The sequence below is a fragment of the Rhinoderma darwinii genome, chromosome 8 (genome assembly GCF_050947455.1).
Source record: "Rhinoderma darwinii isolate aRhiDar2 chromosome 8, aRhiDar2.hap1, whole genome shotgun sequence".
Lineage (NCBI taxonomy): Eukaryota > Metazoa > Chordata > Amphibia > Anura > Rhinodermatidae > Rhinoderma > Rhinoderma darwinii.
This window is the reverse complement of record NC_134694.1, coordinates 106,975,003-106,999,729: the sequence shown is the minus strand read 5'-3', so window position 1 is coordinate 106,999,729 and position 24,727 is coordinate 106,975,003. Positions and strand designations below refer to the sequence as shown.

The window sequence follows — 24,727 nt, the reverse complement described above, 5'->3', positions numbered from 1 at the left end:
CAGGCCAGCGCAGGACCCCGGAAGTGGAAGTATCTTGCACATGCTGTTTTGGAGAATGATGGAGGCGCTAGAACCGGGCCTGAGAGAGATCGCCTGTGAGCAGAGCCTGCTGAGCAGGCCGGATGGCTCCGCTACGTTCGTGCAGGGTAATTGGGTCATTTACTAAAGATTATATGTTATTAATAATGACGTCTCTGAATAACTGACATCTGTAGACCGTCATGTATGTGTAACCAATACGGAGACATAGTGAGGGCGTGGCCCAGAACAACCAATCAGGTTCCAGCTGTCATCTCTGCAGCGCGGGTTAGAAAATAAAAGCGGGGATCTGATTGGTTGCCACGGGCAACTGCTTCTCTTTAAAAAACGGAGCAGTACGGATCTAATATGCATCACATATGTATTTTAATCACTCTCCATAGACTTTAATGGATGAAAGCAGTGCATGCTGTGTTTTATTTTTTTGCTCGTTACCTCCTCCACATACATTATCATGTCGGCAGCGCATCTCCATGTTTACACAGGGAGATGCGCTGCCGACAACAATAATAGTTTACTTTTTTAACCCCTTAATGACCAGCCTATTTTGGACCCTAATGACCAAGCTATTTTTTACGTTTTTCAATCGTCGCATTCCAAGAGCTATAACCTTTTTATTTTTGCGTCGACATAGCTGTATAAGGTCTTGTTTTTTGCGGGATAAGTTGTATTTTTTAATAGCACCATTTTGGGGGACATTATTTATTGGTTAACTTTTATTAACTTTTTTTTGGGGGGGAATAGAAAAAAATCTGAAATTTTGCCACTCTTTTTTGCGTCCTAAATCTACGCCGTTTACCGTGTGGTATAAATAACACAACAACTTTATTCAGCGGGTTGTTATGATTGCAACGATACCAAGTTTGTATCGTTTTTGTATGTTTTACTACTTTTACACAGTAAAAACGCTTTTTTTTCCAAATTATTTGTTTTTGTGTCTCCATATTTGAAGAGCCGTAACGTTTTTATTTTTTCGCCGATGCGGTTGTATGAGCGCTTTTTTTTTGCGGGATGACTTGTAGTTTTTATTGGTACCATTTTGGAGTAGATGCGACTTTTTGATCACTTTTTATTACATTTTTTTAAAGTCAGGATTCACAGAAAACAGCAATTTTTCCATAGTTGTTTTATTTATTTTTTTACGGCGTTCACCGTGCGGGTTAAATAATGTAATAGATTTATAGTCGGGGTCGTTACGGACGCGGCGATACCAAATATGTGTCATTTTTTAACTTTATTTAGTTTTTTTTAATAGTAAAGCAGTTTGTAAGGGGAAAAGCTGGGTTTTTCATTTTTTTTCACATTTTTTTTAAAATTAACTTTATTAAACTTTTTTTTCACTTTTTTACTAGTCCCACTAGGGGACTATAATATGCGATTCTGCGATCGCATTTATAATACACTGCAATACTTTTGTATTGCAGTGTATTACTGCCTGTCCGTTTAACACGAACAGGCATCTGCTAGGTCATGCCTGCGGCATGATCTAGCAGGCATTCACTCCGGGCAGACCTGGGGGCCTTTATTAGACCCCCGGCTGCCATTAGAGACACAGACACTCGGCGATCGTATCGCTGGGTGTCGGTGGGAGAGAGAGGGAGCTCCGTCCCTCTCTCCAAAACCACTCCGATGCGGTGCTCGCTATTGTGCACCGCATCTGAGGGGTTAAACGGGTGAGATCGATACTAATATCGATCTCACCCGGCAGAGCAGGGACGCTCCCAGCCCTTAGCTGCCTCTGGCAGCTGAGAGCAGGGAGATTTGACAGCTCCCTGCTCTGTTTACTTATTCCGATGCCGCGACGTAAAAAGTCTATGGCAACGGAATAAGGCCCGTTAGTGACCGACGTAGAAACACGATGGGCCGGTCACTAACGAGTTAAAACTATACGATCAGCAGATTATCGCGTTTGCTCGTTCTTCTGCTGATCGCTGCCTTGTTGACAGAGGGCAACGAGCGTTATATGGACGCTCGTCTGCACGATAATCGCCCAGTGTAAAATAAAACCCCCTTAAAGGGGTTTTCTGAGTTAAAATGTGTATGTGTTAATGCTTGTAAATTCTGAATGTAAATACATTTGTAATGTACTTACGTTTTCCAAATTGGCCCCGTTTCCAGATGCTGCCGTGGGGTACATGACGGGTGACGTCACTCTCTGGCCGCTGTGTTGATCTTCAATTTTCTTCCGAGTATACGATGCGTCACTATTGACGTGCCGGGCATGGGCTGTTCTGTTGTATAGCCGGTAATGCGCGTGCGCGGTCCCTGCTGTACGTCACTAGTGGCGCGTCATATACCCGGAAGAAAATTTAGGGGGGGGGGTTTGAGGGACTATATACAGGATTATGTGACAATAAATAGTATTATAAGTGACAGCCAGCATGGTTTTACGAAGGACAGAAGTTGTCAAACCAACCTGATTTGTTTTTATGAAGAGGTGAGCAGAAGCCTAGACAAAGGGGCCGCTGTGGATTTAGTGTTTTTGGACTTTGCAAAGGCATTTGACACTGTCCCTCATAGACATCTAATGGGTAAATTAAGGACTATAGGTTTAGAAAGTATAGCTTGTAATTGGATTGAGAATTGGCTCAAGGACCGTATCCAGAGAGTTGTGGTCAATGATTCCTACTCTGAATGGTCCCCGGTAATAAGTGGTGTACCCCAGGGTTCAGTGCTGGGACCCCTATTATTCAACTTATTTATTAATGATATAGAAGATGGGATTAATAGCACTATTTCTATTTTTGCAGATGGCACCAAGCTATGCAATATAGTTCAGACTATGGAAGATGTTCATGAATTACAGGCAGATTTAAACAAACTAAGTGTTTGGGCGTCCACTTGGCAGATGAAGTTTAATGTAGATAAATGTAAAGTTATGCATCTGGGTACCAACAACCTGCATGCATCATATGTCCTAGGGGGCGCTACACTGGCGGATTCACTTGTTGAGAAGGATCTGGGTGTACTTGTAAATCATAAACTAAATAACAGCATGCAATGTCAATCAGCTGCTTCAAAGGCCAGCAAGATATTGTCGTGTATTAAAAGAGGCATGGACTCACGGGACAGGGATGTAATATTGCCACTTTACAAAGCATTAGTGAGGCCTCATCTAGAATATGCAGTTCAGTTCTGGGCTCCAGTTCATAGAAAGGATGAAAAAATACAAAGAAGAGCAACAAAGCTAATAAGGGGCATGGAGAATCTAAGTTATGAGGAAAGATTAAAAGAATTAAAGGGAAGGTGTCACAAATATTTTTTTTTATATATATGTTATTGCTTTTAGTATGTCATTAAAATAAATTTTATTTATTTGTGTTGTACTTTTTTCTTACTTTTACTTCTCTATGGGGGCTGCCATTTTTTTTTTTATCTCTGTATGTGTCGATTAACGACACATACAGAGATGGAATACGGCACATACATCCCCATAGAGAATGCGAACGGGAGCCGTTCCATTCACTATAGCGTACGCTGTCTGTGTGGGAACGGCGCATGCGCCGCTCCCACACAGTCCAAAAGGAAGGTCTTCGGACATCCGGCGCCATTTTCATGTGGACCGGAAGCCGCAGCCGGACAGTAAGATGACTACTTCCGGTCGCGGCTTCCGGCCATATGTTCAGACGCAAGGACTAGGAGCGGAGACAGCGGCAGGAGCAGGTAAGTTATGTTCGTGTATGTGATGTGTGTATTATGTTCGTGTTATACTGTCTGATTACCACTGTATCTAATCCTCCTACACTGTGCATTCGCTCAAAAAAATGTAAGTGTAGGAGGTTTGAACATTCAACCCCCTCCTTTCTCCTGGCACTAGCCAAGATAAAGGAGGGGGGATTGTGTGAGGACACTAGAGCGAGTGTGTCTTCTCCAATTTTGCAGCATAAAGCAATGAGGTTGCTTTACCACATGCCAATGCTGCAATTTTGGGAATTGCTCCCTCTAGTGACCAGCACATAGAAATGTTATAAATTAGAATCTAATTTATAATATTTCCTGACTTGTGAAAAAATTAGAACAATGTGTAATCATTTATATACTAACTGTTTAACTAAAAAAATAAATAAATACATTTTCTAGCGACACGTTCCCTTTAAACTTATTTAGACTTGAAAACAGACGACTAAGGGGGGACATGATTAATTTATATAAATATATTAATGGCACATACAAAAAATATGGTGAAATCCTGTTCCATGTAAAACCCCCTCAAAAACAAGGGGGCACTCCCTCCGTCTGGAGAAAAAAAGGTTCAATCTGCAGAGGCGACAAGCAAAAAACATGTCAATATGTCATGCCCCATGCACACGAACGTAAAAACGCCCGTAATTACAGTGCTGGATAGAGAGAAGGGGCTGCACTGATCGGCAGTAACTCTTTCAGCACCCTGGACAGTGACTACCGCTGGACAGTGAGTACCATGAGCGGCGATCACAATATAGATTTCTAATGTTTCCATCAAAAACCTGCAACAAAAAAAAAGTTAATACTTACCCAGAACTCTCTGCTTCTTCCTCCAGTCCGGCCTCCTGGCATAACGTTTCATCCCACCATTAAAAGAAAAAAATGCTGGCGATAGATCCCCCTGTGTGTAATGAATCTTTATGATAGGAGTTTCACTTTTTGAATTGAATAACTGAAATAAATTAACCTTTTGATGATCTTCTAATTCATTGAGAAGGACCTGTATGTAATGGTGTTTTTTGTTTTCGATTTGTTTCTTTTTTGTTTCTGTATCGTTCTGTTATTTTTTTTTATAAGTTGTTAGTTTTCCATCTGTATTTGTTTAGTTTTTTGTTAACCCCTTAATGACCAGCCCATTTTAGACCTTAATGACCAAGCCATTTTTCCGTCGTCGCATTCCAAGAGCTATAACCTTTTTTATTTTTGCGTCGACATAGCTGTATAAGGTCTTGTTTTTTGCGGGACAAATTGTACTTTTTAATAGCACCATTTTGGGGGACATATTATTTATTGATTAACTTTTATTAACTTTTTTTTGGGGGGGGGGGGATAGAAAAACCTTAAATTTCGCCACTCTTTTCCGCGTCTTAAATCAACGGCGTTTACCGTGTGATATAAATAACACAATAAGTTTATTCAGCGGGTTGTTACGATTGCAACGATATCAAATTTGTATAGTTTTTGTATGTTTTACTACTTTTACACAGTGAAAACGCTTTTTTTTCAAAATGACTTGTTTTTGTGTCTCCATATTTGAAGAGCCGTAACGTTTTTATTTTTTCGCCGATGCGGTCGTAAGAGGGCTTTTTTTTTGCGGGAAGACTTGTAGTTTTTATTGGTACCATTTTGGAGAAGATGCGACTTTTTGATCACTTTTTATCACATTTCTTTTAAGTCAGGATTCACAGAAAGCAGCAATTTTTCCATAGTTTTTTTATTATTTTTTTTACGGCGTTCACCGTGCGGGTTAAATAATGCAATAGATTTATAGTCGGGTTCGTTACGGACGCGGCGATACCAAATATGTGTAACTTTTTTTACTTTATTTAGTTTTTTTTAATAGTAAAGCATTTTGTAAGGGGAAAAGCTGGGTTTTTCATTTTTTTCACATTTTTTTTTTTAACTTTATTAAACTTTTTTTTCACTTTTTTACTAGTCCCACTAGGGGACTATAATATGCGATTCTCCGATCGCTATTATAATACACTGCAATACTTTTGTATTGCAGTGTATTACTGCCTGTCCGTTTAAAACGGACATGCATCTACTAGGTCATGCCCACGGCATGATCTAGCAGGCATTCATTACTGGCAGACCTGGGGGCCTTTATTAGGCCCCCGGCTGCCATTAGAGACACAGACACTCGGCGATCGTATCGCCGGGTGTCGGTGGGAGAGAGAGGGAGCTCCCTCCCTCTCTCCAAAACCTCTCAGATGCGGTGCTCGCTATTGCGCACCGCATCTGAAGGGTTAAACAGGTGAGATCGATACTAATATCGATCTCACCCGGCAGAGCAGGGACGCTCCCAGCCCTCAGCTGCCACTAGCAGCTGAGAGCAGGGAGATTTGACGCTCCCTGCTCTGTTTACTTTATCCTGATGCAGCGCCGTAAAAAGGCATATGCATCAGAATAAAGCCCGTTAGTGGCCGCCGTTAAAAGGCGTATTGGCGGTCACTAACGGGTTAAAGGATTAACTTTTTTTTTGTTTTTTAATGGAATCCGAGTGGCACCCGGTAGTCATCACTGACCTATTCACTTTAGCGGGTGAATCGAGTCTGTGAAAACTGACCCGATTCTCCGATCCGTGGAAAGATAGGACATGTCCTATCTTTCCACGGATCACTGACGGGACTCGGCCGGCGCACACGGTCGTGTTCATGATGCATTCGGCTAAGTTAACACGTAGCTAAGTTTTGCGGACGGAAAATCGTCAGCATATTCTAGTAGCACTAAACAAATCTCATCCACGCACTGCGTAAAGTTTCTGTGCAGAAATTGCCCTGTGGTGCAGATATTTCAACCCGCAGCATATATTGACATTATGGCTGCGCATTTGTTGCAGATTGAGTTCAGTGGGGAATTAAAAATCTGCAACAATTGCCAAATGTGGTTTTTGCTGCGGTATAGCTGCATTTCCGCAAGAAAAAACTCAGACTAAGATTTCACAGGAAATTCCGGTAGAAAGATCGCTCCAAATCATATTTAATTTGGTTCAGAATTTGGCCCGGATGTGCCGCAGGAAAGAGGAGCACAGGGGGGGGGGGGGGTTTAAAAAAAAAAACAAACAAGACCATCTGGGATGACTATTGTCCCATGAGAAATCAATCACAGGAGGCCGGATCAACACAGACCAATCTGGGGAGCAGGAACGCGTCGCTATGCGGGGGGAGTATGTTTTGGTTTTTTTTGTTTCGTTTTTTAAAAAGTACTGCCAGGGCTCAGTATTGTGGATCCCAGGTCAATCTATAGCAGGGGTCTCAAGTACGCGGGCCGCATGCGGCCCCTGGGGCAGTCATCTGCGGCCCGCGGGACACAGAGCCGCTAATACAGGCTCTGCTCCGGGACTCTGGAATTCCCTGACATCGCTGTCCACATATGGACAGCGATGTCTGGGGCTTCCCCAGAGCTGGAGTCCCGGGCAGAGCGCTAGTATAGGCTCTGCTCCTGGACTCTGTAGAAGCCTCTGACATCGCTGTCCATACATCGACAGTGATGTCACGGGCTTCCCCAGAGCAGGAGAGCCAGTGATGTCAGGAGCACAGCTGGAGTCCCAGGAAGAGTGCTACTTGTGCTCTGCCCGGGTCTCCAACTCTGGAGTTGCCCCTGGCATCCATGTCCATATATGGACAGTGATGTCAGGATCAGAGCTGGAAACCCAGGCAGAGTGCTAGAAGTGGCTCTGCTCCGGGACCCCAGCTCTGGGCAAGCCCCTGACGTCACTGTCCATATATGGACACTTATGTCAGTGGCTTTCCCAGAGTTCCAGCGCAGAGCCTATACTAGTGCTCTGCTCCGGGACACCGGCTCTGGGGTTGCCCCTGATATCACATTCTCGTCCAGGAGGATCCCCTGACGTCACAGTGTATGGACAGTGACATCAGGGGCTCCAACAGTAGAGGAATCCCCAGCCAAAGGATCGGCAACGCTCTGGCTGGGGATTCCACTCCTAGAGGGAGCCCCAATGGAGCTATCTACTTGGGGTGTGTGTGGCAGCATCTGCAGAGGGCACTGTGGCAGCATCTGCTTGTGGCTTCTGTAGTTGTTTGAGGCGGGTAAACGTCACAGAAACCGCGCCAGGAAGTGACATGTCACTTTTTTTTTTTCCAGGAGGGCGGTTTTCTATTCCGTCCGCTGAAAATCCCGCTCTGTCTGAACAACGTGGTGGTTTCCCATTGACATTAATAAGAGTCTTGTTACCAACGTAATTCTCAGTGTGCAAATTCTGTTGTGTGAACGAGGCCTAAAGGGTAGATACATCTCATAATCTCTGCCCCGTCTTCTGCTCTTATGACATTCCAGATTATATTACGTTTATGTGCCTTCAGAATTTCTGGATTATCAGATTTAAAACATTTTACTGTGTAATGATTAAGACAAATCACAGGAGACATTGACCGTGGTTACGTTTGTTCTTCTTACTGTTTCTGCAGGGGACACATCAGTTCTGGCCGGAGTGTACGGCCCAGCGGAGATTAAATTCAGCAGAGAGATGCATGACAAGTCCACTATTGAAGTGATGGTCCGACCCAAAGTAGGGTTACCGGGTGAGTGCCCTGATCCCAGGTTGTCGATATGTGGGTGTGGATATTACATCTTTGACATATCCCCACGCTTTTCAATGGACGTGCTGTAAAGAATTATTCATATTGTAATTAGCATATCTGTGTTCGGAGTCTTCTATACCGTATACTGCATCCATTATATACATCTAATAAAGCAGACTGGCGCCAATGTGGATTCTGCTAAGTGTCAAAATCAGCAAGACCAGGGCTGTCCGACACATCACCCGCAGGTGCCATAGTGTCCCCTGGGACTCAGAAATTTCAGCTAACAGCAACTTTGCAAACTATGTCTGGCTGATCTGGAACATTTCAGGGACCGGTCACCTCTCCTGACATGTCTGTTTTAGTAGATACTTGTATTCCCCATGAAATAAAATTTCTAAAACATCTTTTCTTAGAACTATACATTGTGCTGTTCCTCTGTTATTCCTCCTAGAAATGCATGAATAATTTGATAACTGGGTGTTATCAGTTGGGGGGCTGTCCCTACACAGACTGACATTGTCCAATCAGTGCTGAGAAAGTGAGATTGTATAGGGACACGCCTCTGACAAGAGGAATCATAACACCGACTTGTCAATTTATTCATACATTTCCAAGAGGACTAACAGAGGAACGGCACAATGTAGAGTTCTAAAAAAAAAAAATTAGTGGAGAGCTGGGTGGGAATTACGGAAACAGCAGAGCACAGCGAGCTTGGCGATTTACATAATTCCCATCCATCACTCCCCGGATTCTCCACCTGGAAGTGGCTGCCTCACTAGGCGGAATGGGGTCGGTTGATCCCCGTTTGGATATAGGTGTGGGACCTAAAGGAGGGACCCACATCTATCAGATATTTATGGCAGTGTGAACCCAGCCTTATTTCTGCATTTAACATACTGATATAGCAGAGCTGAATTGTATTTAACTCCTATCCTTCTTTTATACTCTCTCCCAATCAGCCATACAAGAAAAGTACCAAGAACAGTTGATTCGGGAGACCTGTGAGTCTGTTATCCTGGGCACTCTGCACCCACGCACATCGATCACCATTGTTCTTCAGGCCATCAATGATGCGGGTTCTGTATCCTTATCCCATGCACCAGCTTTGTCTTTTACTTTATCGCACTTGTACTTCCTATGTCTGACCACTGGAGGGCAGTATTCCAAATGAGAATTCCTGCAATTCTTTCAATTACTTATCAGTCTGCCTCTCAATGTAATCCTGCAAATGTTTTATTCCTTTTTATGTTTTCAGCTATCGGTACACGGTTTTCTTTCTGCTGCCCGTTACTTTCTTGTTTTATCTTGTCTTTATCTTTCATTGATAGAATGCCAGGCGTTGTGCAGAGCCGTTTGATTTGATGCCACAGTCGGCTCAGCCTGATAGCAGCGTAACAGGGAGATTAAATTCTAGGACAGATTTGGACTTCCATAAAGAGCTGTATAGACTGAAATGTCACTTTTTGTTTTACGCCCAATCAGAGCACGCTTCGATTTGCTGGATAATCGCTGCTGATGGAAATTTGAGTGGAGGTATAGAGGGTAATATATTAGGGAATTGCTTACTTCCATTAGTTGCTTGCAGCAGAAACGATCTGCAGATAGAAGAGGGCAACCTCGAGTTCATGTCGCTTCTCAACAGCCCATTAACAGGTGCAATAGACAAACTATGGACCAGCAGTCCCGGAGCCGACCGGCTCAAGCGGCAACCATCAGGGCTCATTCAGGCAAGCGTGTAACTCGTCCGTATGATGGCCGTTAAAACAACGGCCGTCACACGGACTCATGTATTTCAATGGAGCCGTTCAAACGGCCGTTGCTTCAACGGAGCGTGTGAAGGGTCTGTGAAAAAATAGGACATGTACTATTTTCCTGCGTTTTCACACATCCCTCCATAGACTCTAGTCTATGGAGGATCCGAGATAACGGGTCCTGCAAGGGTGAAGCTCGGATGTGAAAAACTGCCGTTTTCTCCCGCATAAAACAAGGCCTCATACGGCCACGTCAAGGAACAAATAAAAAAGTTATGGCTGCTGAAATGCAGAGAGGTAAAAACTGAAAAATGTAGCTGGTCATTAAGACCTTTTTAGGCCCGGTCGTTAAGGGGTTAAGGACCCATGCACATGTCCAGAAATTTCATCCATCCGTAAATACGGATCCGTAGGCCTTTTATAGTCATCCGTAAAACATCCGCATATACGGAACCGTATTGCATCCGTATTTACGTATCCGCAAAAAAACGGAAGAATCCCTGCCGTCGCGTAGCAGCGTTTCCGTATATTGTGGATGGCTACGGATGCACATCGGTAGCCATCCATAATTACGGAAGCGTTCATAGACTTCTATGGGGAGTCCGTGCCGTAATTATGGACAAAAAAATGGCATGTTTTATCATCTCTACGGCACGGACACCCATCCTTAAAAATACGGAAAGGTGTCCGTAGCCCATAGAAATTAATGGGTCCGTGATTACGAATGAAGAATACGGTGGTGTGCATGGGGCTTGAGTTTGTATTTTCACGTCAGCCGGTCACTATTTTCTCTGACCTCCAGAGGGCAGTGTACAAATAAGAGTCATTAGAAGAATTGCCCCAGTTTTGTTATTATCGGGAACGGGAAGGAACAATTTTGCCTGTGAGTTTTCAGTCTGTATCCTGAGTACGTGCTGTGTCTGCGGATACAAGAAATGCGCTCGTACTGTAAAGCGCGCTTCACTTCCCCTTTAATTTGTCAGAAATGATCACGTTAATTAAAGCTGTACAGGTAGCGCTGGAATTAAGATGTCGTACTCCTGAAAGCAAGATGTCTGCACTGCCGGGAAAAGGGCTTAAAATAGGATCCGGCTGATTCTTGCGTCGGCTCTCATCATCTCCTTGTCTGGTTGTTAGAGAACATCATGGGTGACGTTGTCCTTTATAGTATATTTCCAAAGATTTACACAGAAAGCTGTTCAGAGCCGGTGCCTCAGGGTTTACAGTAAAACTAGCTTTATTCTCTTAAAGTTATGTCACTGCCTTCCTGCTATACAGATTTCTATATTGAAACCTAAGTAGGAGGAGAAGTTAGCTACTTCCTCTCTCACTGACATCATCGGTAAACGGCACTTCGCAACATCCCTTGTGTTTGGGGGCGCTGGTCTATCTCATACATTATTTTTCACACAATAATATATGTTATCTCCTGCATCAGTTTTGTTGTTTTAAGCCTTAACCACCCTTCTCCTAGTTGCTTGCCTGCTGCCTGAATGCAGCCTGTATGGGCATGATGGATGCCGGACTTCCAATGCGCGCTATGTTCTGTGGTGTCACCTGTGCACTGGACAATGATGGCCAATTAACCATTGACCCTACTACTAAAGATCAAAAGGTCAGTAATTCACCCAGATATTGTTTTAGTGCCCTTTGTGCTACCACCACTGCCATTGTAAAAACTCTTAGCACTTCCCCAAGTATCACAATGTAGCGTCACCATACAACATGGACACATAGGTCTATGGGGAGATTTATTAAAACTGATGCAAAGGAAAAGTAATGCTAGCTACTTCCTCTCTCACTGATATCATCGTTTAACTTAATTTCCCAACATGCATTGTTCCTTATTGACAAATAGTTGTTTACTGAAACCATATCCTGTTTCACGAACTACAGGTATATGTATATTCAAGCTGGTTTGATGGAGAAGACCATTTGACAGATACAGTACACCCATGAAAGCTAATATGGCTGACAGTGGTAGTTGTCAGATAGCTACTTCCTGTTTTTCTTTATTTCCCTTTAAAAGTATACTTGGTGGCCCTAAAATTTCGGTGCATGGTGTTTTTCAGCAGCATGTTGCTTTCCGACTGTCACCTGATGACTGGCAACTGCCCTGAGCACATATGTTGTCTCTCTTTTTAAGCCCTCGCTCAATCGGTTAATCACAGCAATCCTGTGACTTTATTTTTATATCCTTGATGTGTGATAAAAATGTGCAAACCCTTTTTTAATCACTTCTATGCTGACGTATGATCGCTTGAAGTTACAGTCCCCACACCTGAGGTTGCACTACTGAGAGATTCACCACTATCAAACCAGGATGGATGTAGATCTTGATGTTGGTTCTGATTTTGGATCCACACCAGGTCTCCATTACAGGATTTTGGCCTGAAGCTTTTATTTTTTTTTTTTTTTTTTAATGTACACTGGAGTCTTCTGGTAGGTTGTATTCACTGACCTCTAATATACTCGTCCTTCTCAAGGAATTAGAATATCATCAAAAAGTTTATTTATTTCAGTAATTTAAGTCAAAAAGTGAAACACTCATATTCTAGCAGATATTTTGTAACGTTTGTTTGAAGCCCGATTTTTCATTGGTTTAAAAGCAGTCCATGTGACCGCTGCAGCCTGTGATTGGCTGCAGCATTCACATGGGATGAAACGTCATCCCGGGAGGCCAGAACTGGAAGAAGCAGGAGTTCTGGGTAAGTTAACTTTTAATACTTTAAACTCCAGCGGTAGTCACTGTCCCGGGTGCTGAAAGAGTTACTGCCGATCAGTTAAAGAGGCTCTGTCACCAGATTTTGCAACCCCTATCTGCTATTGCAGCAGATAGGCGCTGCAATGTAGATTACAGTAACGTTTTTATTTTTAAAAAATGAGCATTTTTGGCCAAGTTATGACCATTTTTGTAGTTATGCAAATGAGGCTTGCAAAAGTCCAAGTGGGTGTGTTTAAAAGTAAAAGTCCAACTGGGCGTGTATTATGTGCGTACATCGGGGCGTTTTTACTACTTTTACTAGCTGGGCGCTCTGATGAGAAGTATCATCCACTTCTCCTCAGAACGCCCAGCTTCTGGCAGTGCAGACACAGCGTGATCTCTCGAGAACACGCTGTGTGTCTGCACTGCCAGAAGCTGGGCGTTGTGAAGAGAAGTGGATGATACTTCTCGTCAGAGCGCCCAGCTAGTAAAAGTATTAAACACGCCCCGATGTACGCACATAATACACGCCCACTTGGACTTTTACTTTTAAACACGCCCACTTGGACTTTTGCAAGCCTCATTTGCATAAATACAAAAATGGTCATAACTTGGCCAAAAATGCTCGTTTTTTTAAAATATAAACGTTACTGTAATCTACATTGCAGCGCCTATCTGCTGCAATAGCAGATAGGGGTTGCAAAATCTGGTGACAGAGCCTCTTTAAAGAGACTCTGTCACCACATTATAAGTGCCCTGTCTCCTACATATGGAGATCGGCGCTGTAATGTAGGTCACAGTAATGCTTTTTATTTAGAAAAACGATCTATTTTTACCACGTTAGGAGCGATTTTTGCTTTATGCAAATTAGTTTCTTAATGCCCAGCTGGGCGTGTTTTTACTTTAGACCAAGTGGGCATTGTACAGAGGAGTGTATGACGCTGACCAATCAGTGACCAATCGGCGTCATGCACTTCTCTCCATTTATTTAGTCAGCGCATAGTGACACTGCCTTATTCACTATGTGCTGACTTATACTGAGACATTAATGTTACTGAAGTATTTAGACAGTGAATAGACATTCCTTCCAGCCAGGACGGGATGTCTATTCACAATCCCGGCACTTCGTTAACATTTCTTCGTAATCTCGCTGCAACCTGTCACTTACTGCGCAATCTCGCGAGGTTACGCTTGCTCTGCTGTAAGTCACACACGTTACCGAAGTGTCGGGATTGTGAATAGACATCCTGTCCTGGCTGGAAGGAATGTCTATTCACTGTCTAAACACTTCAGTAACATTAATGTGTCTGTATAAGACAGCACATAGTGATCTAGCAGGTTCCCCATGCGCTGACTACGGTGAAAACGGTGATGGAAGTGTGCATGAGGCCTAAGTCTATGGGGCTCCCATAATTACGGGTGGCTAGGTGTGTGCACCCGTAATTACGGGAGTGTTGCTAGGCGACGTCAGGGGATAGTCACTGTCCAGGGTGCTGAAAGAGATAACTCATCGGTAGTAACTCTTTCAGCACCCGGGACAGTGACTACCGCTGGAGTTCAAAAAATATTAAAAGTTAACTTACCTAGAACTCCTGCTTCTTCCTCCAGTCCGGCCTCCCGAGATGACGTTTCATCCCATGTGACCGCTGCAGCCAATCACAGGCTGCAGCGGTCACATGGACTGCTTTTAAACCAACGAAAAATCGGGCTTCAAACAAACATTCCAAAAATATATATTAGATGAGAGACACTTTTTGAATTGAACTTCTGAAATAAATTAACTTTTTGATGATATTCTAATTCATTGGGAAGGACGAGTATATTGCAGCGCAACCGAAAGTCATCATGGGATTGGTATGACTAATCACACTTTGTATCATGTTGTCAGGAGAGCCGCGCTGTTTTGACGTTCGCCATTGAGAGTACAGAAAAGAAAATATTAACCGTTTCCACTCGAGGCGTCTACTCCCCTGCAGAGGTAAGTGTCAGTCCTGTCCATTTCTACACATGCCTCCAGGCACTGCCTTCTCCGGTCACCTCGCAGGTATAGACCACGCTCCCCTCCAATCATACGCAGGACTTTCATCACAATCCTACAGCGCGCATAGTCATGCAGGTATTTTATCATACAGTTTGAAAAAGTTTCATAAAGAAGATCTGCAGCAGCTGTATTTTTTGGTCCTGCAGCTGTTACAGAACCTCTTTGTGAAAAGAAAGAAGGAGATTACTGTCCACCATATATTTTTTGATTCATATGAAACTCCCTCATCCTTTTCATGAAGATGTTCTGCAGCAGCTGAGACACAAACCAGTACTGTATAATACTCACTGCACCTGCTCAAAAACCTCTTGTTCCAAGCATGGGATGCTCTATATGTCACAGGAGAAGGAACTTTCTACAAAAGCGATCTGTGAAAAGGATCCGTCTTTTCTGCAAGACGAGATAAGCAGCGCCATTGTAACGCTGCTCATATCTGTATAATCGTCAGGTTCTGACATCAGAATGTTGATACAAATATTATTTACAGAGTTGTCAGTGGGAATTATACTATTATAATCAGGATTGTGTGATAATCCGGCACACTTTACATGCACTGCAGGCTCTTATATGCCGGATTGGTTCCCGTATATATTTCTATTAGAGTGCTGGGACTGGACTGTGTTATCTGCGTTGTATATGTGCAGTTTATTATATGTAGATTTCTATAGGTTATGCTATATACTAGATATTACAGATTGCTGCACTTAGGATATTGCAGATTTTGTAGCTCGGGATGCTGCGTAGGGCTGAACCTGTAGGGTTTTGCTGGTGTCTGCATTACTGTGTGATCCTTGGAGACTGTGGGATTGCTCTCGGGCTGTTGCTGCATTATGTTAATATCAATATTTTTGGGCAGTCTTGAGCAGCGTCCAGGCCCAGTGAGTGATGACGGTCTGGCAGGCTCGGTGACTGCACAGTAATGCCGTCTGCCACAGTCCTCGGGCTCGGAGTAAACATCCTACTGAGACTACGTCTGTCACTGACCAATGGGAAGGGGACGCAATTTGGAGACGGCAAGGTTCGGTGGTTTTCTGTCTTGAAAACCTGTGACAATGAAGACACCTCTAGGACTGGAGGAACGCAGACAACTGTACAACTTAGAGGTTTCTGCCTCTGCACTAAGACCAATGTGTAAGGGAAGAGATGTAGACACCCTGCAAGGGGCAGAAATACTGAAGATTAAAAGGGACACCTCCAGGACGGGTGTATTAGGGCAGTGACTCGCATACCTCTAGGACTGGTGTATTAGGGCAGTGACTCGCATACCTCTAGGACGGGTGTATTAGGGCAGTGACTCTCATACCTCTAGGACTGGTGTATTACGGCAGTGACTCTCATACCTCCAGGACGGGTGTATTACGGCAGTGACTCGCATACCTCTAGGACTGGTGTATTAGGGCAGTGACTCTCATACCTCTAGGACTGGTGTATTACGGCAGTGACTCTCATACCTCTAGGACTGGTGTATTAGGGCAGTGACTCGCATACCTCTAGGACGGGTGTATTAGGGCAGTGACTCTCATACCTCTAGGACTGGTGTATTAGGGCAGTGACTCGCATACCTCTAGGACGGGTGTATTAGGGCAGTGACTCGCATACCTCTAGGACTGGTGTATTAGGGCAGTGACTCTCATACCTCTAGGACTGGTGTATTAGGGCAGTGACTCTCATACCTCTAGGACGGGTGTATTAGGGCAGTGACTCTCATACCTCTAGGACTGGTGTATTAGGGCAGTGACTCTCATACCTCTAGGACTGGTGCATTAGGGCAGTGACTCTCATACCTCTAGGACTGGTGTATTAGGGCAGTGACTCTCATACCTCCAGGACGGGTGTATTAGGGCAGTGACTCGCATACCTCTAGGACTGGTGTATTAGGGCAGTGACTCGCATACCTCTAGGACTGGTGTATTAGGGCAGTGACTCTCATACCTCTAGGACTGGTGTATTACGGCAGTGACTCTCATACCTCTAGGACTGGTGTATTAGGGCAGTGACTCGCATACCTCCAGGACGGGTGTATTAGGGCAGTGACTCGCATACCTCTAGGACTGGTGTATTATGGCAGTGACTCTCATACCTCTAGGACTGGTGTATTAGGGCAGTGACTCTCATACCTCCAGGACGGGTGTATTAGGGCAGTGACTCTCATACCTCCAGGACGGGTGTATTAGGGCAGTGACTCTCATACCTCCAGGACGGGTGTATTAGGGCAGTGACTCGCATACCTCTAGGACTGGTGTATTAGGGCAGTGACTCTCATACCTCTAGGACTGGTGTATTAGGGCAGTGACTCGCATACCTCTAGGACTGGTGTATTAGGGCAGTGACTCTCATACCTCTAGGACTGGTGTATTACGGCAGTGACTCTCATACCTCTAGGACTGGTGTATTAGGGCAGTGACTCTCATACCTCTAGGACTGGTGTATTACGGCAGTGACTCTCATACCTCTAGGACGGGTGTATTAGGGCAGTGACTCGCCTACCTCTAGGACTGGTGTATTATGGCAGTGACTCTCATACCTCTAGGACTGGTGTATTATGGCAGTGACTCTCATACCTCTAGGACTGGTGTATTAGGGCAGTGACTCGCAGACCTCTAGGACTGGTGTATTAGGGCAGTGACTCTCAAACCTCTAGGACTGGTGTATTAGGGAAGTGACTCTCATACCTCTAGGACTGGTGTATTAGGGCAGTGACTCTCATACCTCTAGGACTGGTGTATTAGGGCAGTGACTCTCATACCTCTAGGACTGGTGTATTAGGCCAGTGACTCGCATACCTCTAGGACTGGTGTATTAGGGCAGTGACTCGCATACCTCTAGGACTCGTGTATTAGGGCAGTGACTCGCATACCTCTAGGACTCGTGTATTATGGCAGTGACTCGCATACTTCTAGGACTGGTGTATTACGGCAGTGACTCTCATACCTCTAGGACTGGTGTATTATGGCAGTGACTCTCATACCTCTAGGACTCGTGTATTAGGCAGTGACTCTCATACCTCTAGGACTGGTGTATTACGGCAGTGACTCTCATACCTATAGGACGGGTGTATTATGGCAGTGACTCGCATACCTCTAGGACTGGTGTATTACGGCAGTGACTCTCATACCTATAGGACGGGTGTATTATGGCAGTGACTCGCATACCTCCAGGACGGGTGTATTAGGGCAGTGACTCTCATACCTCTAGGACTGGTGTATTACGGCAGTGACTCGCATACCTCTAGGACTGGTGTATTAGGGCAGTGACTCTCATACCTCTAGGACGGGTGTATTAGGGCAGTGACTCGCATACCTCTAGGACTGGTGTATTATGGCAGTGACTCTCATACCTCTAGGACTGGTGTATTATGGCAGTGACTCTCATACCTCTAGGACTGGTGTATTAGGGCAGTGACTCGCAGACCTCTAGGACGGGCGTATTATGGCAGTGACTTGCATACCTCTAGGACTGGTGTATTAGGGCAGAGACTCTCATACCTCTAGGACGGGTGTATTAGGGCAGTGACTCTCATACCTCTAGGACGGGTGTATCAGGGCAGTGTTGCTGATGGTGGTTATAATCCCTCATCTCTTTGCCAGCATGCTTGTACTTCTTCTGACAACCTGTGCACTGACTTAATTATAAATCCTCACCCGCTGCCAGGCAGTCGTCCCTCCAGGTGGCCATCAGATCATCTCTGGGTAATTGACTGGCCCGTGTCTCAGCGTTCGTCACTTTCAGGCTGCACACGGTTCTGTGGAGCAGCATCTCTGCCTGCCAGCCTTTCTCTTCATCTAATTCCCCAAATGTGACACTTCTCCCTGATGTCAGCTCAATGACCAGGTGTCTGAGCAGTGAGACGGGGAATGGCAGGCTGCCCCCCACCCTGACTGCTTAAATGTTTATACAGACCGATCAAAGCTGCTGTCACCCCCCATTATCTAAATTATCCGCCTGCACTTGTGAGTGAGGTGTGAGGAAAGCTGCACCGTACAAGACCTGCGCTGGGGACAAGCACTATAAGACCAATAATGCCCTGCGCTGGGGACAAGCACTACAAGACCAATAATGCCCTGCGCTGGTGACAAGCACTACAAGACCAATAATGTCCTGCGCTGGGGACAAGCACTACAAGACCAATAATATCCTGCGCTGGGGACAAGCACTACAAGACCAATAATGCCCTGCGCTGGTGACAAGCACTACAAGACCAATAATGCCCTGCGCTGGGGACAAGCACTACAAGACCAATAATGCCCCTTGCTGGGGACAAGAACTACAACACCCATAATGCCCTGCGCCGGGGACAAGCACTACATGACCAATAATGCCCTGCATCGGGGACAAGCACTACAACACCAATAATGCCCTGCGCCGGGGACAAGCACTACAACACCAATAATGCCCTGCGCCGGGGACAAGCACTACATGACCAATAATGCCCTGCGCTGGGGACAAGCACTACAAGACCAATAATGTCCTGCGCCGGGGACAAGCGCTACAAGACCAATAATGCCCTGCGCCGGGGACAAGCGCTACAAGACCAATAATGCCCTGCGCTGGGGACAAGCACTACAAGACCAATAATGCCCTCAACTGGGGACAAGCGCTACAAGACCAATAATGCCCTGCGCTGGGGACAAGCACTACAAGACCAATAATGCCCTGCGCTGGGGACAAGCACTACAAGACCAATAATCCCATGCGGTGGGGACAAGCACTACAAGACCAATAATGCCCTGCGCTGGGGACAAGCACTACAAGACTAATGACGCCCTGCACTGGGGACAAGCACTACAAGACCAATAATGCCCTGTGCCGGGGACAAGCGCTACAAGACCAATAATGCCCTGCGCTGGGGACAAGCGCTACAAGACCAATAATGTCCTGCGCCGGGGACAAGCACTACAAGACCAATAATGCCCTGCGCCGGGGACAAGCACTACAAGACCAATAATGCCCTGTGCCGGGGACAAGCGCTACAAGACCAATAATGCCCTGCGCTGGGGACAAGCGCTACAAGACCAATAATGTCCTGCGCCGGGGACAAGCACTACAAGACCAATAATGCCCTGCGCCGGGGACAAGCACTACAAGACCAATAATGCCCTGTGCCGGGGACAAGCGCTACAAGACCAATAATGCCCTGCGCTGGGGACAAGCACTACAAGACCAATAATGCCCTGAACTGGGGACAAGCACTACAAGACCAATAATGCCCTGAACTGGGGACAAGCACTACAAGACCAATAATGCCCTGAACTGGGGACAAGCGCTACAAGACCAATAATGTCCTGCGCCGGGGACAAGCGCTACAAGACCAATAATGCCCTGCGCCGGGGACAAGCGCTACAAGACCAATAATGCCCTGCGCTGGGGACAAGCACTACAAGACCAATAATGCCCTGAACTGGGGACAAGCACTACAAGACCAATAATGCCCTGAACTGGGGACAAGCACTACAAGACCAATAATGTCCTGCGCCGGGGACAAGCACTACAAGACCAATAATGCCCTGCGCTGGGGACAAGCACTACAAGACCAATAATGCCCTGAACTGGGGACAAGCACTACAAGACCAATAATGCCCTGCGCTGGGGACAAGCACTACAAGACCAATAATGCCCTGAACTGGGGACAAGCACTACAAGACCAATAATGCCCTGCGCTGGGGACAAGCACTACAAGACCAATAATGCCCTGAACTGGGGACAAGCACTACAAGACCAATAATGCCCTGCGCTGGGGACAAGCACTACAAGACCAATAATGTCCTGCGCTGGGGACAAGCACTACAAGACCAATAATGCCCTGCGCTGGGGACAAGCACTACAAGACCAATAATGCCCTGAACTGGGGACAAGCACTACAAGACCAATAATGCCCTGCGCTGGGGACAAGCACTACAAGACCAATAATGTCCTGCGCTGGGGACAAGCACTACAAGACCAATAATGCCCTGCGCTGGGGACAAGCACTACAAGACTAATGACGCCCTGCACTGGGGACAAGCACTACAAGACCAATAATGCCCTGCGCTGGGGACAAGCACTACAACACCAATGACGCCCTGCGCTGCTACTCTGTAAGGACTGCGGCCATTTTTCAAAGGCGACAACAAATATGGCCGCACTTCCTGTTGTCACTTTTACAAAAATGGTGACCACAGAAAACAACCTGAAATAACGACAATATCTCTCTAAGTAAATAAAACATCATTACCAGCTTTCATCCTGTGTTTTAATAAATTCTTGTATTCCCCATAAAAAATAATAATTCTGGAGCATCTTTTTTTAAAAACTCTGCATTGTGCCATTCCTCTGTTTTTCCTCCTGGAAATATATGAATAAATCGACAGCTAGGAGTTACCATTCCCCTTCCAGTCTACTAACCGCTCTGATTGGACAGTGGCAGGGTGTGTAGGGACACATCCCATGGACAAATAGAATGGTATCGTCCAATGGTAGGTTTATTCATACATTTCCAGGAGGAATAAGAGAGGAATGGTACACCACAGAGTTCTAAGAAAAGATGCTCTAGAGTTGTTATTTTATGAGGAAAACACTAAAACAGACATGTCAGGAGAGGAGGGCAGTCCTCTTTAAAGGGAAACAAAGGGAGTCCTCTTTTATGGTCCTCCTTAGTATCATTTTGGTAGGCTGAATAGTCCCTGACGACTGACTACCAACAGGCACCGCTGTCAGCGAGGGACCCCACCAGTTTTTCACTCACCTGTGGCGATGCGGAGGAATCAAGCACTATATAGATACGCTATATACTCGTCATGACTCTACATACACCTCCTGCATCTACCGATCGCCCCAATACCGAACACCCTGCTCATTCTCGCCTCCTCCTTTCTGTCTACACTACACCCTCGTACTGGCTGCACACGTCTGACTCTGCTCCTCCGTCCTGTCCTTGTGAATTCTCTTCTCAGATTTGATCTCCTGCAGCGCCAGAAATTGGGGTGATGACATTCCGGTCCCCTCTGCAGATATTCGGGTCCCAGGTGGGGAGAGAACTCCTATTTCTGTGGGTTATTTTTCCTCTCCTTTTCTCCCGTTGCGCTCCCTCCCTGTACAGATCTCTCCCAGCTGGAGAGGATCCGGTATTTTGTCTGATCGCACCTCTCTGGTGAATACTGATGATACGAGCGTGTTCCTGCCTGTCACTGCACATCCCATGTCCCATAGCTCTCATTAATGTCACCCTGTGGTGCGGGCACGCTATCTCCGATATCTGACTGATGTTACTGTCGCCCTATAATGGGGGGGACATCCATATAAGCTGCTTCATGCTGATCTACAGTGAGAGGAGCATCTATATCACCCACCTTCCTTATTTCACCCTACACATGGCCGGCCTTATGGGTGTGAGACCCCATCTGGCTCCGATGCTGAAAGGGGCACCTCAGGGGTATTTGTGACCATCAGTAATCTTATTAATTGTACAGCACTGATAATACATTACACATGGCGCTGTTATTTGGTGACTGTATGTTGGTATTTGAGCACTGTATGGTGGCATTGTGCGGCACTACTGCGAGGCAATGTATAGTCTCTTTTTTTGCCTTATACGATGCTGGTGGCTGCACTGTATAGAAGTGTTACTTGTCCTACATATGGCACTTCTAATGAGGCACTATGGTTATATGTATACTGTATGGCAAAACACCATATGGGGTAGGGTGATGCCAACAGAAAATTCTGCAACATCCAAGGTAAAGCCGGCCCTGAGAAGGTGGAATATCCGTGTCTCATATCTTCCTTATGTGACCCTAAAGTAGGACGGACATCCACGTCTTATATCCCTATGTGGTCCTATAGTAGGAGGGACATCCACGTCTTATATCCCTATGTTACCCTATATGTGGAGGGGCATCCACGTCTCATATCCCTATGTTACCCTATAGGAGGGACATCCACGTCTTATATCCCTATGTTACCCTATAGTAGGCAGGACATCCACGTTTCATATCCTTCTTACCCTATATTAGGAGGGACATCCACGTCTCATATCCCTATGTTACCCTATAGTAGGAGGGACATCCACGTCTTATATTCCTATGTTACCCTATATGTGGAGGGGCATCCACGTCTCATATCCCTATGTTACCCTATAGTAGGCGGGACATCCACGTCTCATATCCTTCTTACCCTATATTAGGAGGGACATCCACGTCTCATATCCCTATGTTACCCTATATGTGGAGGGGCATCCACGTCTCATATCCCTATGTTACCCTATAGGAGGGACATCCACGTCTTATATCCCTATGTTACCCTATAGTAGGCAGGACATCCACGTTTCATATCCTTCTTACCCTATATTAGGAGGGACAGCCACGTCTCATATCCCTATGTTACCCTATAGTAGGCGGGACATCCACGTCTTATATCCCTATGTTACCCTATATGTGGAGGGGCATCCACGTCTCATATCCCTATGTTACCCTATAGTAGGAGGGACATCCACATCTCATATCTCTATGTTACCCTATATGTGGAGGGACATTCATGTCTCATACCTTCTTTCTGTCTAATAGGGGCAGTGGTAAGAACGACTTGCATGTTACATATTGTAGCCCCCATTTATCCCCGTTACCCTATAGGGTGAAAGGACAGACCCTGCACCTCCGCTTACATCCCTGTCAGCGGGCACGGCTTCTGTGTACGCTGCGGTGGAAGGCCCCTCGTGTCTTATTCCCCCTTCCGTGTCACCCTGCGGTGGGAGGGACAGACCCTATTTATCATTTGCAGCGTCTTTGTCACCCTGCGGTGGGAGGGACAGACCCTATTTATCATTTGCAGCGTCTTTGTCACCCTGCGGTGGGAGGGACAGACACTATTTATCATGTGCAGTGTCTTTGTCACCCTGCGGTGGGAAGGACAGTCGTTTAGTCTTGTTTTCCGCTTTCGGTGTCTTAAGATTTCCCGTCTATTTTCTCTTTTTTAGTACAAGTCGCCCCCCAGGCAGACAGAGCGAGAGACAATTTAATAAAATGATGTTAAGAGAATCATTAAAATTGAACAAATAGCTGCGGCTCCCTGTGGCAGTTCATAAAGTGAGCGGATGGAGGATGGGAGGGGGAGGTGGTGGGTGCGGGGCGCCTGGGGGTTTAATAATGTGTCTTCTCCGTGTATATCTGGCGCTCCCTCCTCACCGCTGTCTCTTCTCTCCGCAGCTCCAGCAGTGTATAGCAGCCGCCCAGATCTCAGCCCAAAATATCTTCCACTTCTACAGGGACTCTGTCAAGAGGCGATACTCCAAATCCTAACAGAAGACGTGAACCTCCATCTAATCATTGTGCACCGTGGATGACGAGACATCAGACTAAAAATAATTTTTTTCTATTTCTTGTGTCTTTTTTTTCCCCTTCCCAGCATTTTCTTATGAGGCGCGAGGCACAACGTGTCTCATAGCAGGGCATTGTGAATTGATTGACAGTCATGTGGATATCGGATAAGCTCGCCAAATAGAATCCACCACTAACCGGTTCTGTGAAGGGTCTTTTCAGGAGAAGTCTCCAGGACGCCATATAGATCTTTGGCTATTTCCCACGATCCTTAGCTGAGCGCGTACAAAATAATTGCTCCAAAGGTTCATACACAAAGTTGAAATCAATCAATAGCATAAAAGCGTAAATAGTAATTTTGTAAACTTGCGTTACCGGCATTTACATTGTGACACTTTTCGTTATTTTGTCGTTTAATAAATGTTTCCGCTGTTTTATATCATTTCCGGTATTTGTGTCCTTTGTGCTGAGTTATAGGTTTTACTTGTGATCCAAAAATTAACAAAATAGCGCCCCTAGTGGATGTATTTTATAAATTGCAAAAAGAGGTAGCGTTTTGTTTTTTTAACTGCATCGCGGGTAATTTTACACATAAAAATTAAAAAAAAATTAATAATTTCATGCGTTTGACCACAATGCATTTCTCATGGATAATTCTCAAATAAAATGTTATT

The 24,727-nt window shown here is 45.4% G+C and overlaps 1 protein-coding gene across 1 annotated transcript; it reads left to right on the top strand.

Annotated features, from left to right (window-relative positions):
- The first annotated feature begins 6 nt into the window (after positions 1-6).
- On the top strand, positions 7-24,495 carry EXOSC5 (exosome component 5). The gene is made up of 6 exons (XM_075836218.1): positions 7-146; positions 8,154-8,267; positions 9,230-9,351; positions 11,496-11,636; positions 14,614-14,703; positions 23,943-24,495. The coding sequence occupies exons 1-6, from the start codon at positions 41-43 to the stop codon at positions 24,033-24,035; spliced, it is 666 nt and encodes a 221-aa protein (XP_075692333.1). The 5' UTR covers positions 7-40; the 3' UTR covers positions 24,036-24,495.
- Positions 24,496-24,727: the final 232 nt, after the last annotated feature.

Bases quoted from the DNA above. Each gene is read 5' to 3' on its own strand.
- EXOSC5 (XM_075836218.1), top strand. From the start codon at position 41: ATGCTGTTTTGGAGAATGATGGAGGCGCTAGAACCGGGCCTGAGAGAG. The intron at 9,352-11,495 runs GTATCCTTATCC...CCCTTCTCCTAG, and splicing joins CCATCAATGATGCGGGTTCT to TTGCTTGCCTGCTGCCTGAA. The intron at 11,637-14,613 runs GTCAGTAATTCA...TCATGTTGTCAG, and splicing joins CTACTACTAAAGATCAAAAG to GAGAGCCGCGCTGTTTTGAC.